Raw genomic sequence first — 16,518 nt, forward strand, 5'->3', positions numbered from 1 at the left:
ATGAAAGGATTTTTCTCCTATCTTCATAGTAAGACCTGTGGGGCTCTGAGAGGTAAAACTCATGAAAATGTGGATATCTCCTTAGGCTGGGCACTAGGAGGTTTTTGTTTCTGGTAATCTTTCAATTAAGTTCATGTTTAGTCTCCAGTAGTTAGTCAATTGTCCTTTAAATATTTACATCAGTTACTGGTTCCATGATTTTGCTCCTAGTAAACCACGATTCTGTGTTCTGCCTGTTCTGATTCTTCTTTTTGTGGTAGAGGTTTGCCCTGTCACCTTGATTCTCTGATGGATCTAAGAAGGGTTACTGATTTTCAGTTTGTTCAACTTTTTTGTTGTTGTGAGAACAGGAGTGATAACTTCTAAGCTCTTTATATGTCATACTGGAAACCAGAATTCCTGACTATTACATCTGTATGGAGGAAATACTATGTGATGGTATGTTCATCTCTTCCCAATTTCATGATCAGTGATGTCACAGTGGTAGTTTGAAATTAACTATGGTGAAAGAATTACACTACAGAAATTGGCAAATACTACAAACCGTCAATTTATTTGCTCTGTCAACAGTTTAGACTTAAGAAAGTGATCAAGAAAATGTTAATAATGTATATTAAGTTTAAAAATGTATCATATCTGCAGCCATTAAATTATCAAAAGCACAAAAAAACTGAAATATTTTCCCAGTATTCAAAAACTATTTTCCAATTCAGCAAAGATGTTGTTCAAGTCACTGATAACTGAAGTTCCAACATGTCTCACTGCTTCACTTTCATCTTATTAATGCAAATGAAAATGTCAACCAGCAATCAAAGCTATACAGGCATCCCTCATTTTATTGCCCTTGACTTTTTTGCACTTTGCAGATACTGTGCTTTTTAAAAACTGAAGGTTTGAGTGAGTCTACCAGCATAAACTTTTTTCCAACCACATTTGCTCACTTTGTGTTTCTGTGTCACATTTTGATAATTCTCACAATATTTTTAACTTTGTCATTACTATTATATTGATTATAGTGATCTGTGGTCAGTGATCTTTCATGCTACTATTGCAAAAAGATTACAACTCACTGGAGCCTCAGATGGTGGTTAGCATTTTTTAGCAACAAAATATTTTTTAATTAAGGTATGTATTATTGTTTTTTTAGATATAATGCTACTGCACACTTAAGAACAAAAATATTCATATGGCTCACTTTATTGCAATATTTGCTTTATCATGCTGGTCTGAAACTGAGCCCACAATACCTCCAAGGTACGCCTGTATCTGTTTGTCAAATGTCACCACATATTTGGTTCTTGATTCAAGCTTTGGGAAAATTCAATGAAAGCATTTCATGAGGATCAGCTAGCTATAAAAAATTTACAATAAAAAAATTATATATTTTAGTTTTTTATAAATTGCATGCTATACAGTCTATCAGTAAACTTTGTACTAAACTTATGTAAATAGACACATCATTCAACGTGGAACTGGGTATAGTTATGAATAGCACACCATCTTTTCATATTTTTGTTCGGAAACTACATGAATGTGTGGAGAAATTGTTGTAAAAGCAGTAAATGGTAATGTGTGACATGACTGAAATATGACCTTCATAAGCACAATGCAAAATAAGATCGAACCATGAAATATCATCCTATAACCAGAATGAATAGCCTTGTAAGTGTGACAGGAAACAGAGTCCTATTTAAAAATGTTAAAAAAAAAAGAGGAAAATTTCTCTGGTCTAAGATTTTGTCAGTTGTTCTTTAAGGGCCATGTATCTGAAAGCTAACACTATTTTGACAATAAGCATATGTTGAACACCTACCATGTGCCAAACGGTGTTCTGTTCAGGATGACATTTAATATCACAGCTAACAGCAATAAGTGAAGAAAAATAAGTAAAGGGAATCCAAACTGGAAAAGAAGAAATTAAACCATCACTGTTTGCAGATGACATGATAGTATACATAGAAGATCCTAAAGACGCTACCAGAAAAGTACTGGAACTCATCAATGATTTTGGTAAAGTTGCAGGTTACAAAATTAATGCACAGAATCTGTCGCATTTATATACACTAGCAATGAAAGATCAGAAGAGAAATTCAAGAAGCAATTTCATTTACCATCACATCAAAAAGAATAGAATCAGTTCAGTTCAGTCACTCAGTCGTGTCTGACTCTTTGCGACCCCGTGGACTGCAGCAAGCCAGGCTTCCCTGCCCATCACTAACTCCTAGAGCCTACTCAAACTCATGTCCATCACTTCGGTGATGCCATCCAACCATCTCATACTCTGTTGTCCCCTCCTCCTCCCGCCTTCAATTTTTCCCAGCATCAAGATGTTTTCCAGTGAGTCAGTTCTTCGCATCAGGTGGCCAAAGTATTGAAGTTTCAGCTTCAGCATCAGTCCTTCCAATGAATATTCAGGACTGATTTCCTTTAGGATAGACTGGTTGGATCTCCTTGCAGTCCAAGGGACTCTCAAGAGTCTTCTCCAACACCACAGTTCAAAAGCATCAATTCTTCAGCGCTCAGTTTTCTTTATAGTCCAACTCTCATATCCACACATGATTACTGGAAAAACTATAGCTTTGACTAGACAGACTTTGTTGGCAAAGTAATGTCTCTGCTTTTTAATATGCTGTCTAGGTTGGTCACAGCTTTTCTTCCAAGGAGCAAGCGTCTTTTAATTTCATGACTACAGTCACCATCTGCAGTGATTTTGGAGTCCAAGAAAATAAAGTCTCACTGTTTCCATTGTTTCCCCATCTATTTGCCATGAAGTGATGGGACCAGATGCCACGATCTTAGTTTTCTGAGTGTTGAGTTTTAAGCCAACATTTTCACTCTCCTCTTTCACTTTCATCAAGAGACTCTTTAGTTCTTCTTCTGCCATAGGGTGGTGTCATCTGCATATCTGAGGTTAGTGGTATTTCTCCTGGCAATCTTGATTCCAGCTGGTGCTTCATCCAGTCCAGTATTTCACATGAGGTACTCTGCATATAAGTTAAATAAGCAGGGTGACAATAAACAGCCTTGATGTACTCCTTTCCTGATTTGGAACCAGTCTGTTGTTTCATGTCCAGTTCTAACCGTTACTTCTTGACCTCCATACAGACTTTTCAGGAGGCAGGACAGGTGGCCTGGTATTCCCATCTCTTGAAGAATTTTCCACAGTTTATTGCGATCCACACAGTCAAAGGCTTTGGCATACTCAATAAAGCAAAAATAGATGTTTTTCTGGAACTCTCTTGCTTTTTCGATGATCCAGAGGATGTTGGCAATTTGATCTCTGGTTCCTCTGCCTTTTCTAAATCCAACTTGAACATCTGGAAGTTCATGGTTCACATACTGTTGAAGCCTGGCTTGGAGAATTTTGAGCATTACTTTGCTAGCGTGAGAGATGAATGCAACTGTGCGGTAGTTTGAACATTCTTTGGCATTGCCTTTCTTTGGGATTGGGATGAAAACTGACCTTTTCCAGTCCTGTGACCACTGCTGAGTATTCCAGATTTGCTGGCATATTGAGTGCAGCACCTTCACAGCATCATCTTTTAGAATATGAAATAGCTCAATTGGAATTCCATCACCTCCACTAGCTTTGTTTGTAGTGAGGTTTCCTAAGGCCCACTTGACTTCGCATTCCAGGATCTCTGGCTGTAGGTGAGTGATCACACCATCGTGGTTATCTGGGTCATGAAGATCTTTTTTGTATAGTTCTTCTGTGTATTCTTGCCACCTCTTCTTAATATCTTCTGCTTATGTTGAAGAAAGTAGGGAACACCACTAGACCATTCAGGTATGACCTAAATCAAATCCGTTATGATTATACAGTGGAAGTGACAAATAGATTCAAGGGATTAGATCTGATAGACAGTGCCTGAAGAACTATGGATGGAGGTTCATGACATTGTACAGGAGGCAGTGATCAAGACCATTTCCAAGAAAGAGATATGCAAAAAGGCAAAATGGTTGTCTGAGGAGGCCTTACAAATAGCTGAGAAAAGAGGAGAAGTTAAAGGCAAAGGAGAAAAGGAAACATATACCCATTTGAATGCCAAGTTCCAAAGAATAGCAGGGAGAGATAAGAAAGCCTTCCTCAGCAATCAATGTAAAGAAATAGAGGAAAACAATAGAATGGCAAAGACTAGAGATCTCTTCAAGAAAATTAGAGTTACCAAGGGAACATTTCATGAAAAAATGAGCACAATAAAGGACAGAAATGGTATGGACCTAACAGAAGCAGAAGATATTAAAAAGAATAGAATCAGTTCAGTTCAGTCGCTCAGTCGTGTCCGACTCTCTGCGACCCCATGAATTGCAGCACGCCAGGCCTCTCTGTCCATCACCAACTCCCGGAGTCTACCCAAACCCATGTTCATCGAGTCGGTGATGCCATCCAACCATCTCATCCTCTGTCGTCCCCTTCTCCTCCCGCCCCCAATCCTACCCAGCATTAGGGTCTTTTCCAATGAGTCAACCCTTCGCATGAGGTGCCCAAAGTATTGGAGCTTCAGCTTCAACATCAGACCTTCCAATGAACACCCAGGATTGATCTCTTTTAGGATGGATTGATTGGATCTCCTTGCAGTCCAAGGGACTCTCAAGAGTCTTCTCCAACACCACAGTTCAAAAGCATCAATTCTGCGGTGCTCAGCTTTCTTCACCGTCCAACTCTCACATCCATACATGACCACTGGAAAAACCATAGCCTTGACTAGATGGACTTTTGTTGGCAAACTAATGTCTCTGCTTTTAAACATGCTATCTAGGTTTGCCATAACCTTCCTTCCAAGGAGTAATCGTCTTTTAATTTCATGGCTGCAGTCACCATCAGCAGTGATTCTGGAGCCCAAAAAAGTAAAGTCTGACACTGTTTCCACTGTTTCCCCATCTATTTCCCATGGAGTGATGGGACCAGATGCCATGATCTTAGTTTTCTGAACGTTGAGCTTTAAGCCAACTTTTTCACTCTCCTCCTTCACCTTCATCAAGAGGCTCATTAGTTCCTCTTCACTTTCTGCCATAAGGGTGGTGTCATCCGCATATCTGAGGTTATTGATATTTCTCCCGGCAATCTTGATTCCAGCTTGTGTTTCTTCCAGCCCAGCGTTTCTCATGATGTACTCTGCATATAAGTTAAATAAGCAGGGTGACAATATACAGCCTTGACGTACTCCTTTTCCTATTCAGAACCAGTCTGTTGTTCCATGTCCAGTTCTAACTGTTGCTTCCTGACCTGCATACAGGTTTCTCAAGAGACAGGTCAGATGGTCTGGTATAGCTTACAGATAGCTAGGAAGAGAAGAGAAGCGAAAAGCAAAGGAGAAAAGGAAAGATATTCTCATCTGAATGCAGAGTTCCAAAGAATAGCAAGGAGAGATAAGAAAGCCTTCCTCAGCGATCAGTGCAAACAAATAGAGGAAAACAACAGATTGGGAAAGACTAGAGACCTCTTCAAGAAAATTAGAGATACCAAAGGAACATTTCATGCAAAGATAGGCTCGATAAAGGACAGAAATGGTATGGACCTAACAGAAGCAGAAGATATTAAGAAAAGGTGGCGAGAATACACAGAAGAACTGTACAAAAAAGATCTTCACGACCCAGATAATCATGATGGTGTGATCACTCACCTAGAGCCAGACATCCTGGAATGTGAAGTCAAGTGGGCCTTAGAAAGCATCACTACGAACAAAGCTAGTGGAAGTGATGGAATTCCAGTTGAGCTATTTCAAATCCTCAAAGGTGATGCTGTGAAAGTGCTGCACTCGATATGCCAGCAAATTTGGAAAACTCAGCAGTGGCCACAGGACTGGAAAAGGTCAGTTTTAATTCCAATCCCAAAGAAAGGCAATGCCAAAGAATGCTCAAACTACCGCACAATTGCACTCATCTCACATGCTAGTAAAGTAATGCTCAAAATTCTCCAAGCCAGGCTTCAGCAATACGTGAACCGTGAACTTCCAGATGTTCAAGCTGGTTTTAGAAAAGGCAGAGGAACCAGAGATCAAATTGCCAATATCCGCTGGATCATCAAAAAAGCAAGAGAGTTCCAGAGAAACATCTATTTCTGCTTTATTGACTATGCCAAAGCCTTTGACTGTGTGGATCACAAAAAGAATAGAATACCCAGGAATAAATCTACTTAAAAGGAGATAAAAGACCTGTATTGCAGAAACTATAAGATGTGATGAAAGAAATTGAAGACGACATAAACAGATGGAAAAATATGCCAGGTTCATGGACTGGAAGAATCAATAGTCAAAATGACGATACTACTCAAAGCAATCTACAGATTCATGCAATCCTTATCAAATTACCAGTGGCATTTTTCATAGAACTAGAACAAAAAATCTCAAAATTTGTATGGAGACACAAAAGACCCTGAATAGCCAAAGCCATCTTGAAAAAGAAAAATGGAGCTGGAGCAATCAGGTTTCCTGACTTCAGACTATACCACAAAGTTACAATCATCAAAGCAGTATGGTACTGGTAAAAAATAGAAATATAGATCAATAGAACAGGATAGAAAACCCAGTAATAAGCCCATGCACCTATGGGTAATTAATCTATGATAAAGGAGGCAAGACTGGAAAGACAGTCTCTTCAACAAATGGTGCTGGGAAAACTGGATAGCCACATGTGAAAAAATGAGATAAGATCATTCTCTAACTCCATACACAAAAATAAACTCAAAATGGATTAAAGACCTAAAAGTGAGACCGGACACTATAAAACTCCTAGAGGAAAACATAGGCGGAACAGTCTCTGACATAAATCACAGCAACATCTTTTTCAATCCATCTCCCAGAATAATGGGAGATAAAAACAAAAATAAATGGGATCTACTTAAACTCAAAAGTTTTGCACAGCAAAGGAAACACAAAACAAAACGAAAAGACAACCCACAGATTGGGAGAAAATATTTGCAAATGACGTGACTGGTAAGGGATTAGTATCTAAAGTTTACAAATAACTTATGATGCTTAACAGCGTCAAAACAAATAGCCCACTCAAAAAATGGGCAGAAGACCTAAATAGACATTTCTCCAAAGAGGACATACAGATGAGCAATAGGCAGTAGAAAAGATGTTCAACATCAGTAGTTATTAGAGAAATGCAAATCAAAACTACAATGGGATATCACCTCACACCGGTCAGAATGGGTATCATCAAAAAATCCACAAACAACAAATGCTGGAAAGGGGGTGGAGGAAAGGGAACCCTCCTATACTGTTCATGGGAATGTAAATTGGTATAGCCATTATGGAGAACAATGTGGGGGTTCTTTAAAAAACTAAAAATAGAGCTACCATATGACCCTGCAATCCCACTCCTGGGCCTATATCTGGAGAAAAACATAATCCAAAAGGATACATGCACCACAATGTTCACCGCAGCACTGTTTACAACAGCCAACACATGGAAGCAACCTAATGTCCATTGACAGAGGAAGGGATAAAGATGTGGTACACGTATACAATGGGATATTCAGTTCAGCTCAATCATGTCTGACTCTTTGTGACCCTGTGGACTGAAGCATGAGAGGCTTCCCTGTCCATCACCAACTCCCGGAGTTTACTCAAACTCATGTCCATCACTTCGGTGATGCCATCCAACCATCTCATACTCTATTGTCCCCTCCTCCTCCTGCCTTCAATCTTTCCCAGCATCAAGGTCTTTTCCAATGAGTCGGTTCTTCGCATCAGGTGGCCAAAGTATTGGAGTTTCAGCTTCAGCATCAGTTCTTCCAATGAATATTCAGGACTGATTTCCTTTAGAATTGACTGGTTTGATCTCCTTGCAGTCCAAGGGACTCTCAAGAGTCTTCTCCAACACTACAGTTCAAAAGTATCAATTCTTCAGTGCTCAGCTTTCTTTATAGTTCAACTCTCACATCCATACATGACTACTGGAAAAACCATAGCTTTGACTAGATGGACCTTTGTTGGCACAGTAATGCTTCTGTTTTTTAATATGCTGTCTAGGTTGGTAATAGCTTTTCTTCCAAGGAGCTGCTGCTGCTGCTGCTAAGTCACTTCAGTCGTGTCCAACTCTGTGCGACCCCATAGATGGCAGCCCACCAGGCGCCCCCGTCCCTGGGATTCTCCAGTCAAGAACACTGGAGTGGGTTGCCATTTCCTTCTCCAGTGCATGAAAGTGAAAAGGGAAAGTGAAGTCGCTCAGTCGTGTCCAACTCTTCGCGACCCCATGGACTGCAGCCTACCAGGCTCCTCTGTCCATGGGATTTACCAGGCAAGAGTACCGGAGTGGGGTGCCATTGCCGTCTCCATTCCAAGGAGCAAGCGTTTTTTAATTTCATGGCTGCAGTCAACATCTGCAGTGATTTTGAAGCCCCCCAAAATAAAGTCTCTCACTCTTTCCATTGTTCCCCTATCTATTTGCCATGAAGTGGTGGGACCGGATGCCATGATCTTAGTTTTCTGAATGTTGAGTTTTAAGCCAACTTTTTCACTCTCCTCTTTCACTTTCATCAAGAGGCTCTTTGGCTCTTTAGTTCTTCTTCACTTTCTGCCATAAGGGTGGTGTCATCTGCGTATGTGAGGTTATTTATATGGAATATTACCGCGCCATAAAAAGGAACACATTTGAGTCAATTCTAATGAAGTGGATGAACACAGAGCCTATCATAGAGAGTGAAGTCAGAGAGAGAAAAACAAGTACCATACTAACACATATATATGTGGAATCTAGAAAAATAGTACTGATGAAATTATTTGCAGGGCAGCAGTGGAGACACAGACATAGTGAACAGACTTATGGACACAGTGTGGCAGGCAGAGGGGGGCGGCGAGGAGAGGGTGGGATGTATGGAGAGAGTAACATGGAAACTTACATTACCATATGTAAAATAGATAGCCAATGGGAATTTTTTGTATGACTCAGGGAACTCAAACCAGGACTGTAACAACCTAGAGGGGAGGTTGGGGAGGGAGATTCAGGAGGAAGGTATACATATGGCTGACTCACATCGATGTTTGGCAGAAACCAACACAATTCTGTAAAGTAATTACCTTCAATTAAAAAATAAATGTAAAATTAAGAAAAAGAGAGGATTAAAAACTTTTTTTAAAAAATGATGATTCCATCACTCAGGGATGAGCCTTAGGGAGCATCACTGGCTGCCCTTGGCCTTTGTAAGGCTTGGCAAAATTGGCCTGGTGTAGAGATGGAGAAGGCTTTAGTGGCCACAGGACTGCCAGAAATTGTGATGAGGAGGCAGTGGAGCAGAAGACGCTGAGTTGGGAATGAGGGGAATGGGTTTAAATGGTTGAGGCTGTGGACTCTGGCAAGGAACACTAGACTCTCACTCTTAAAAAAAAGAAAAAAATGTGAGAGAGAAGTACTGTACCTGTGCAGCTCAAGTTCATGGAACAGAACAGACCAGATCAGACCATTCATACAGAGGATACTGGATTATTTATATTCTACCTCCTCAGCATGAACACTAGGTCATATCAGCTACATTCTTCCATATACTCTGACAACAATTTTACAAGGAGCATGGGAAGGATAATACAGTTTGAAATACTGAAAAGAAACTGTTAAACCAGAAGAAACGGAACTAATTTAAAAAAAAAACAACAACAACAAAAAAAGAAGAAACGGAACTATCTTAATGGAATAATTAAACTACTGGATCTAAAATTTTACCAGATTAGATTAACATTTATATTCTCCTCTATTAATGGGTAGTAGGGGTGTGTATGTGTAGAAAAAACTGGAGAATGAGAACACAGTATTTTATAATAATTATTAATGGAGTGTAACTTTCAGAAGTTGTGAATCACTATATTATATATCTGTAGCTTATATAATTGAGAAGGAACTGTCAACCCACTCCAGTATTCTTGCCTGGAGAATCCCATGGACAGAGAAGCCTGGTGGGCTGCTGTCCATAGGGTCGCAAAGAGTTGGACACGACTGAAGCGACTTAGCATGCATGCATTCGGAGTTTCTAGGCTTTGAGACAGAGAAGGAAATGGCAACCCACTCCAGCATTCTTGCCTGGAAAATCCCATAGATGGAGGAGCCTGGTAGGCTGCAGTCCACGGGGTCGCTAAGAGTCAGACCAAACTGAAGCGACTTAGCGGCAGCAGCAGCAGCAGCTTATATAATATTATATATCAACTATACTTCCATGCAATATTTTTAATTAAAACAAAAAATAGGAGCTTTCTTTCAAGAAAAAAAATGTGATACATATATACAATGGAATATTACTAAGCCAAAGAAATAAGGCCATTTTCAGCAACATGATGGACCTAGAAATTGTCATACTGAGTGAAGTAAGACAGAAGGAGAAATATCCTATGACATCCTTTATATGTGGAATCTAAAAAGAAATGATACAAATGAACTTACTTACAAAACAGAAAGAGACTCATAGAAAATAAACTGACTGTTGGGGGGGAGGGACAGTTAGGGAGTTTGGGAAGGTCGTGTACACAATACTATATTCAAAATGGATAACCAACAAGGACCTATTGTATAGCCATGGAACTCCACTCAATGTTTCGTGCCAGCCTGGATGGGAGGGGGCTTTGGGGGAGAATGGATACATGTATATGTACAGCTGAGTCCCTTCACTGTCCACCTGAATCTACTGTAAAGTTGTTTATTGGCTATACCCATATACAAAATAAGAAGTTTAAAGTTAGAAAAAAAATAACAATAATAATTAAAAAAAAAAGATCACAGAGCTAGTCAATACATAACTGGGAATTTTTAGAACACTATACTAAGTGAAACAATCCAGTCACAGAAAGACAATCCTGTGAGACTGTCTCATATACCTGTCCACTTATATGAATAAATACCTTTCCACTTATATGAAATATCTAAAGCATTCAAATTCAAAACAACAGAAAGCAGAATGGGAGTTGTCAGGGCTGGGGGAGGGGGAAACGGAAAGTTTTTCAATGGATATAGAGTTGCAGTTTTGCAAAAAGATTTTCAATGGATATAGAGTTGCAGTTTTGCAAAAAGAAAAATCTGTAGATACCTGCTGCATAACAATGCAGCTGACACTACTGAACTGTACAATTAAAAGTGGTTAAGACAGTTTTAAAATAACTTGGATTTGATATCAGGCCTGAATCAAAAAGTTATGTTTAGCAATTATGTAATCACTGCTGCCTACTTTCAATAATTTCATCTTCAAAGAACATTTCCTTTCTCTGATTTACACAGGTCCCCCTCTTCCGTATGACAGGGTAGTAAACCACTGGCTAGCATTTGCTTTGCCTGAAGCCTGTCAAACACCAGAACTTTTTCTTGGAGGACTGGTACACAGCTACAACAGCAAATTTAAAATGGAGTCATAAATCCAAGAGACTTAGTGGAGAACCAAACACTGGTCAGAGAAACAGGCAAGAGGGATCTGGGAGAAATAATTTTGGCTGTTTAAAAGACAAAATTCACGATGACATGACTGAAAAGTGCTTTTTCTATTAACAGAAAAAGTCTGCCATGGAAGAAGTTTGAAAGAAAAATGTTTAATGTTATAATTTGAAGTAAGTATTTTTGAAACCATTTGGTGTCATTTCAGCGGCTCTGAAGAGCTCTAGTACCAGTCCTTTATATCTCAGCACAGAAAAAGAATTCAGCAAGAGACAAAGTGATAGATAAGAAGTGATTTATTAAAATTGGATACTTGTGAGGCTTATGAGCAGAAGGAAAAAAGGATGCTATGCCTCGAGAGCTTAATGGGCTAGTTTTATAATTAAAGGAATAGTGGGGAGGAGGAGCAGAACTTCTTTGTCTTTCTTGAGTAGACATCACGCTTCCATCATCAGCTTCAGCTCCAAGTTGAGCAGGGGAGTTTTCTTGTCCCTACATGGTCAAGTTAGGTGCACAAATTACTGTTTTTTGTGTGTGCAGAGAGCATGTCCTAGGGATCATTAACTTACTGAGCTCACTGGGCTCACTGAGCAGCATGTGAGTCTGATGCCACCATTGTTTTATTATTTGGGGGCATATCTCTTGCTTCTGTTGCATGGTTTTGTTGCTAAACAAGCCTGCTTGGTTTTGTGGTTAAGTAAACCTGCTTTCTTAAGTAATTATTAACTTACAAAGGTCTCTCATACTAATTCTAGTTACAATCCCCTAGTGGGATTAACTATTCAATCATTTATGTATCCCTTTACTCCATACCTATCGTCTTTTCCTCAATTTTTCTGGAGTAAAATGGAGCTAATGGTAGCTCAGATGGTAAAGAATCTGCCTACAATGCAGGAGATCTGAATTTGATTCCTGGGTCGGGACGATCCCCTGGAGAAGGGAATGCCAACCTAGTCCAGTATTCTTGCCTGGAAAATCCCATGGACAGAGGAGCCTGGCAGGCTATAGTCCATGGGGTTGCAAAAAGCAGACAGAACTGAGTGACTAACACTTACTTAATGCTCATTAGAGGCAGTATATGGCAGAGGAAGGCTTGCAGTAAAAGAAAATACTTCTGAGAATGAATTAGAATCAACCTGAGTGGGAAAAGCCATGTCTAGAAACGACAAAACTCAAAATATTTTTCATAAAAGACAAAAGGTTCTAATATTACTCAAATATAATCAAGGTGAACTGACTGTTCCAGGAAAGCAAGAACAATGAAATTATACTTGATTTTAAAATCTACAAGTGGTGTAGCGTAGGGCAAACTACCTAATCTCCCAAGCCTCAGTTTCTTTATTATAGGTGGTAGTGACCCTTTGTTTGACAAACACTCCTTTACTAGGGCCAGGACTACAGTAGGTAGGTGCTAAGGATACAAAAGCATAGATGGTATTGTTCCTGCCCTCAACTTCACATAATGGAATAAATATTATGAGGAAACCTACTGAATGTTTTCTATGTGCCCGGTACTACTATAACTGTTTATAACTTATCAAATCACTTAATCCTTTTCAGAACCTAAAACCTATGTACTATGTATCATTTATAACAGACACAGACAAGTTACGTATCTTGCCTAGGAACAAACAGCACTCAAGCTTGGAGTAGGGATATAGCTTGACAGTGGACAGGAATTTAAAAATCTGTGCATGCGCAGGATGGTAGTGGAAGTTTTTCACACGGAAGGAGCAGTTTTAGTTCATCCGGTCATATAATGGGGTTAAGATAGTACCGCTTCTTCGGGTTGTGCCGATTGAATAGTGTAGTTAAGAGTCAGCGATGTGGTAAGCACTAAATTATTAATAAAATGAAATTATTAATTTTATTTTATTCCTTTAAATTGGTTCAGCGTGGCGAATCATTAGTGTTTCCAAGGATTTAGCTACGCGTTGTAGCTTTTCAAATGGGTAACTTATACTGCTACCAACGAATTCAAGAGCTTTCTGGTTGCTTTATGTTACGATATACGATAGGCTACTCGCTTTGATTACTTTTTTCAGTTTTTGACACTCTTACCCATTTTCTCTGTCAAGTTCTCCATCTGCCTCATTTTGTACAGCCACTTCCGTCACAAGCGAAATTCTCCGAGGAACCGCCGCGCGGCGCGAGGGCGGGAGCCTCACCCACCCACAGCCTTACCCACCCACAGCCTTACCCACCCACAGCCTTTGCCTCGCCCCCTCGCTCAGGGCGCGAAGGCTTAAAATAGTTCTCGCGAGAGGAGACGCTTTTTTTTTTTTTAACGAGAACTCCTAGCCCTAACTTGCCGCTGCAGGGTCACGTGACTGGCGCCGGCGTCCTAGAACCAACGTTTTTCTGATCGCCTACTGGCTGTTAACTCGGCTACAGGATGGCCAGGGGTCCATTCCGGAAGTAGGTCCTTTAACTAGCACTTCCTCCCCGGAAGTGTGTCACAACCTAGCCGTCCGGCCTTTGCGGAAGTTCGTCACGTCGCAGTTGCCCCCGCACAGCGGATGTGTGTCGCCGCTTAGGTGACGCTGAGAAGTGCTTGCAGCCGCCGCCGCTGCCTTCTGGTTGAAGCACTATGGAGGGAGAGAGGAAGAACAACAATAAACGGTGGTATTTTACTCGAGAACAACTGGAAAATAGCCCGTCTCGTCGTTTTGGCTTGGATCCAGATAAAGAACTTTCTAATCGCCAGCAGGCGGCCAATCTGCTCCAGGACATGGGCCAACGTCTTAACGTGTATCCTTGCGGCCTAGGCCTTCGGCCTTGGAGTCGGTCCCGCCCTGCTCGGCTTCCAGTTTTAAAGGTCTGTTAGACAAGAAGTGAAGAGGGTGGGCCGGGACTAGGTGTCTAGTTAGGAGAGTCTGCCATGGGTAGAAGTTAAGTGTTCGCGAGAGGGAAGCGAGGCGGAGTTAATTTCCCGCTCGCTCACCCGTGCCGCCAGCCTTGGTGGGAATGCGTATCCTTCCTGTTTTGTATTTTAAAGTAGTAAGTTGTCCCATTTCGGTGTGTTGTGATCTCCTGTCCTGGTGACTTTGAGATTCTGCTTTTCTGTTATGCCCAGGGTGTCTAGTGGAGGTTTCACTGTTGATGGCTGCCTTCTTAAACCTAACTGTGTAAAGAGAGTTTTGAGAAATTTCAGTACCTGAAGGTCTTATTAAAAGGGTGGCCTAGAATTAATACCCCAGCTTTGGCTTAAAATCCATTCCTTCCACTTACTGGTTGTTTAAGACTGGTTTATAAAATGGGATGATACCTCTTGAATTTGATTTCTGTGCCCAGCACAATATTTGGCACACTTATATGTTCAAAAAGTAGTTACTGTTAAGAGTTTTATAGTATTTCAGAGGAAGGAACGATGTCAGTTGAGTTTGTAGGCGTGTAGCCTTACAGATCCAATGTTCTGAAAAATCTTTGATAAAATACTGGGGTTTTAAGTTACTCAAAATGCTAATGTATATTCGTTTTTCTCATATTTAAAAGATTTAGTGGGCTTTTTTTTTCCCCTTTAAGTGTTTTGGTCAGAAAACCTACTCATTTTGTAGCAGAGAAAACCGTGGAGTTTTGAAGTTCTTTCCACTTCGGAAGTAAAAATTTGTTTTTGGGTGCAACTTCCATTTAAATGTGTTGCTGGCTGTATGTTTGTGTCTTAAGGTTGTCCTTACTTGAAAAAAGGTGTCTTTGGTGCCCATATTCAGTTTGTTTCCTAAGCATCCAGTCAGTACTGAGTTAAGAAAATTTTTTTAAAAATTCTGTTTTGGTGCATCCTAGTATTTTCCTTTTTAATGTGTGTATTATTGTGGTACTGTCTCATCTCTGTGTGCTCAGTCGTGTTCCACTCTTCACGGCCCCATGGACTGTATCCCACCAGGCTCCTCTGCCCATAAAATTTTCCAGGCAAGAATACTGGAGAGGGGTGCTATTTCCTACGGGAAGGGGCAGGGGGAGAATCTTCCTGACCCAGGGGTTGTTCCTGTGTCTATTACGTCTCCTGCATTGACAGGCGGTTTCTTCACCGCTAGGGCCGCCTGGGAAGCCCCCATCTCTGTATATCCCACATTGTTTTCTGAGGTCTTTTTAAGTAAGGCATTCAGAAATTTTCCTTTTCAACAGAACCCTTGGACAGTGTTGGTGGTAGCGTATATTGGTGCAGTCATTGTGGAAAACCATGTAGAGGTTTCTCAAAAAGCTAAAAATTGAATTGCTAAATGACCCAGCAATTCCACACCTAGGTATATATCTGAAAAAACAAAGACACTAATTTGGAAAGATACGAGCACCCAGTTGTTCATAGCAGCATTGCTTATAGTTGCCACGATATGGTAGCAAACTGAATGTTCGTGGACAGATGAATGGGTAAAGAATAGGTGGTATATATAGACAGTGGAATACTATTTAGCTATAAAAAAAGTATGAAGTAATGCTGTTTACAGCAATGTGGATGGACCTAGAGGTTATCATACTCGGTGAAATAAGTCATAAAGAAAAAGACATATGTTATTTACATGTGGTACCTAAGGAATACAACTGGTGGAAACAAAAAGGTAGACTCACAGATACAAACTAATGGTTAGCAGTGGGGAAAGGTGAGGGGACAGTGTAAGAGTCGGGGAGTGGGAGGTACAAACCACTGGGTATGAGATAGACTGCAAGGATGTATTTTACAACAGGAGGAATATAGCCAGTATTTTATAGAAATTGGAAATGTAGCATAATCTTTAAAAATTGTGTTAAAAATTAAAATCAAAGTTTTTCTTTTCAGTGAATATCAAATAATTAAATACCAAAGTGTTTCTGGTCCCAGGGATCACCTTATTAGAAGGTTTGGTTGCCAGAGGGAAGTAAAACTGAAAAGTTAATTGCTGGCACTTAGTAGATGAGGAGATTAGTGGAAACATACCTAGGAGGGAATCAGTCCTGAATATTCATTAGAAGGACTGGTGCTGAAGCTGAAGCTCCAATACTTTGGTCACCTGATGCGAAGAACTGACTCATTTGAAAAGACCCTGATGCTGGAAAAGATTGAAAGCGGGAGGAGAAGGGGACAACAGAGGCTGAGATGGTTGGATGGCATCACTGACTCAATGGACATGAGTGTGAGCAAGGTCCAGGAGATGGTGAAAGACGGGAACCTGGCGTGCTGCAGCTCAT

General features: G+C 40.4%; 2 protein-coding genes across 9 annotated transcripts in view; one reads left to right on the top strand and one right to left on the bottom strand.

The window, feature by feature from the left end:
- The window catches only part of SPMIP11 (sperm microtubule inner protein 11), a 54,757-nt gene extending 40,945 nt beyond the window's left edge, over positions 1-13,812 (bottom strand). The window contains exon 1 of one of the 4 annotated variants that reach the window (XR_014083802.1): positions 13,417-13,781. Coding sequence is in view for 1 of the 4 variants with exons in the window: in XM_081596830.1 (XP_081452956.1) it covers positions 13,417-13,450 (34 nt within the window). In the remaining 3 variants the exon portion in view is untranslated. Of the gene's footprint in view, positions 1-13,416 lie in introns of all 4 variants that reach the window. The other 3 variants (XR_014083800.1, XR_014083801.1, XM_081596830.1) reach the window with 3 other exon arrangements.
- Positions 13,813-13,894: 82 nt separating this feature from the next.
- Positions 13,895-16,518, top strand: part of CCNT1 (cyclin T1) — a 33,440-nt gene continuing 30,816 nt past the window's right edge. For 4 of the 5 annotated variants that reach the window (XM_081596822.1, XM_081596824.1, XM_081596826.1 and 1 more), the window contains exon 1: positions 13,895-14,106. In XM_081596822.1, coding sequence (XP_081452948.1) covers positions 13,946-14,106 — 161 coding nt within the window. In that variant the 5' untranslated portion in view covers positions 13,895-13,945. Of the gene's footprint in view, positions 14,174-16,518 lie in introns of all 5 variants that reach the window. The other variant, XM_081596823.1, reaches the window with a different exon arrangement.

Source organism: Giraffa tippelskirchi, chromosome 4 (genome assembly GCF_054371585.1).
Source record: "Giraffa tippelskirchi isolate mGirTip1 chromosome 4, T2T-mGirTip1v1.2.pri, whole genome shotgun sequence".
Classification (NCBI taxonomy): Eukaryota; Metazoa; Chordata; class Mammalia; order Artiodactyla; family Giraffidae; genus Giraffa; species Giraffa tippelskirchi.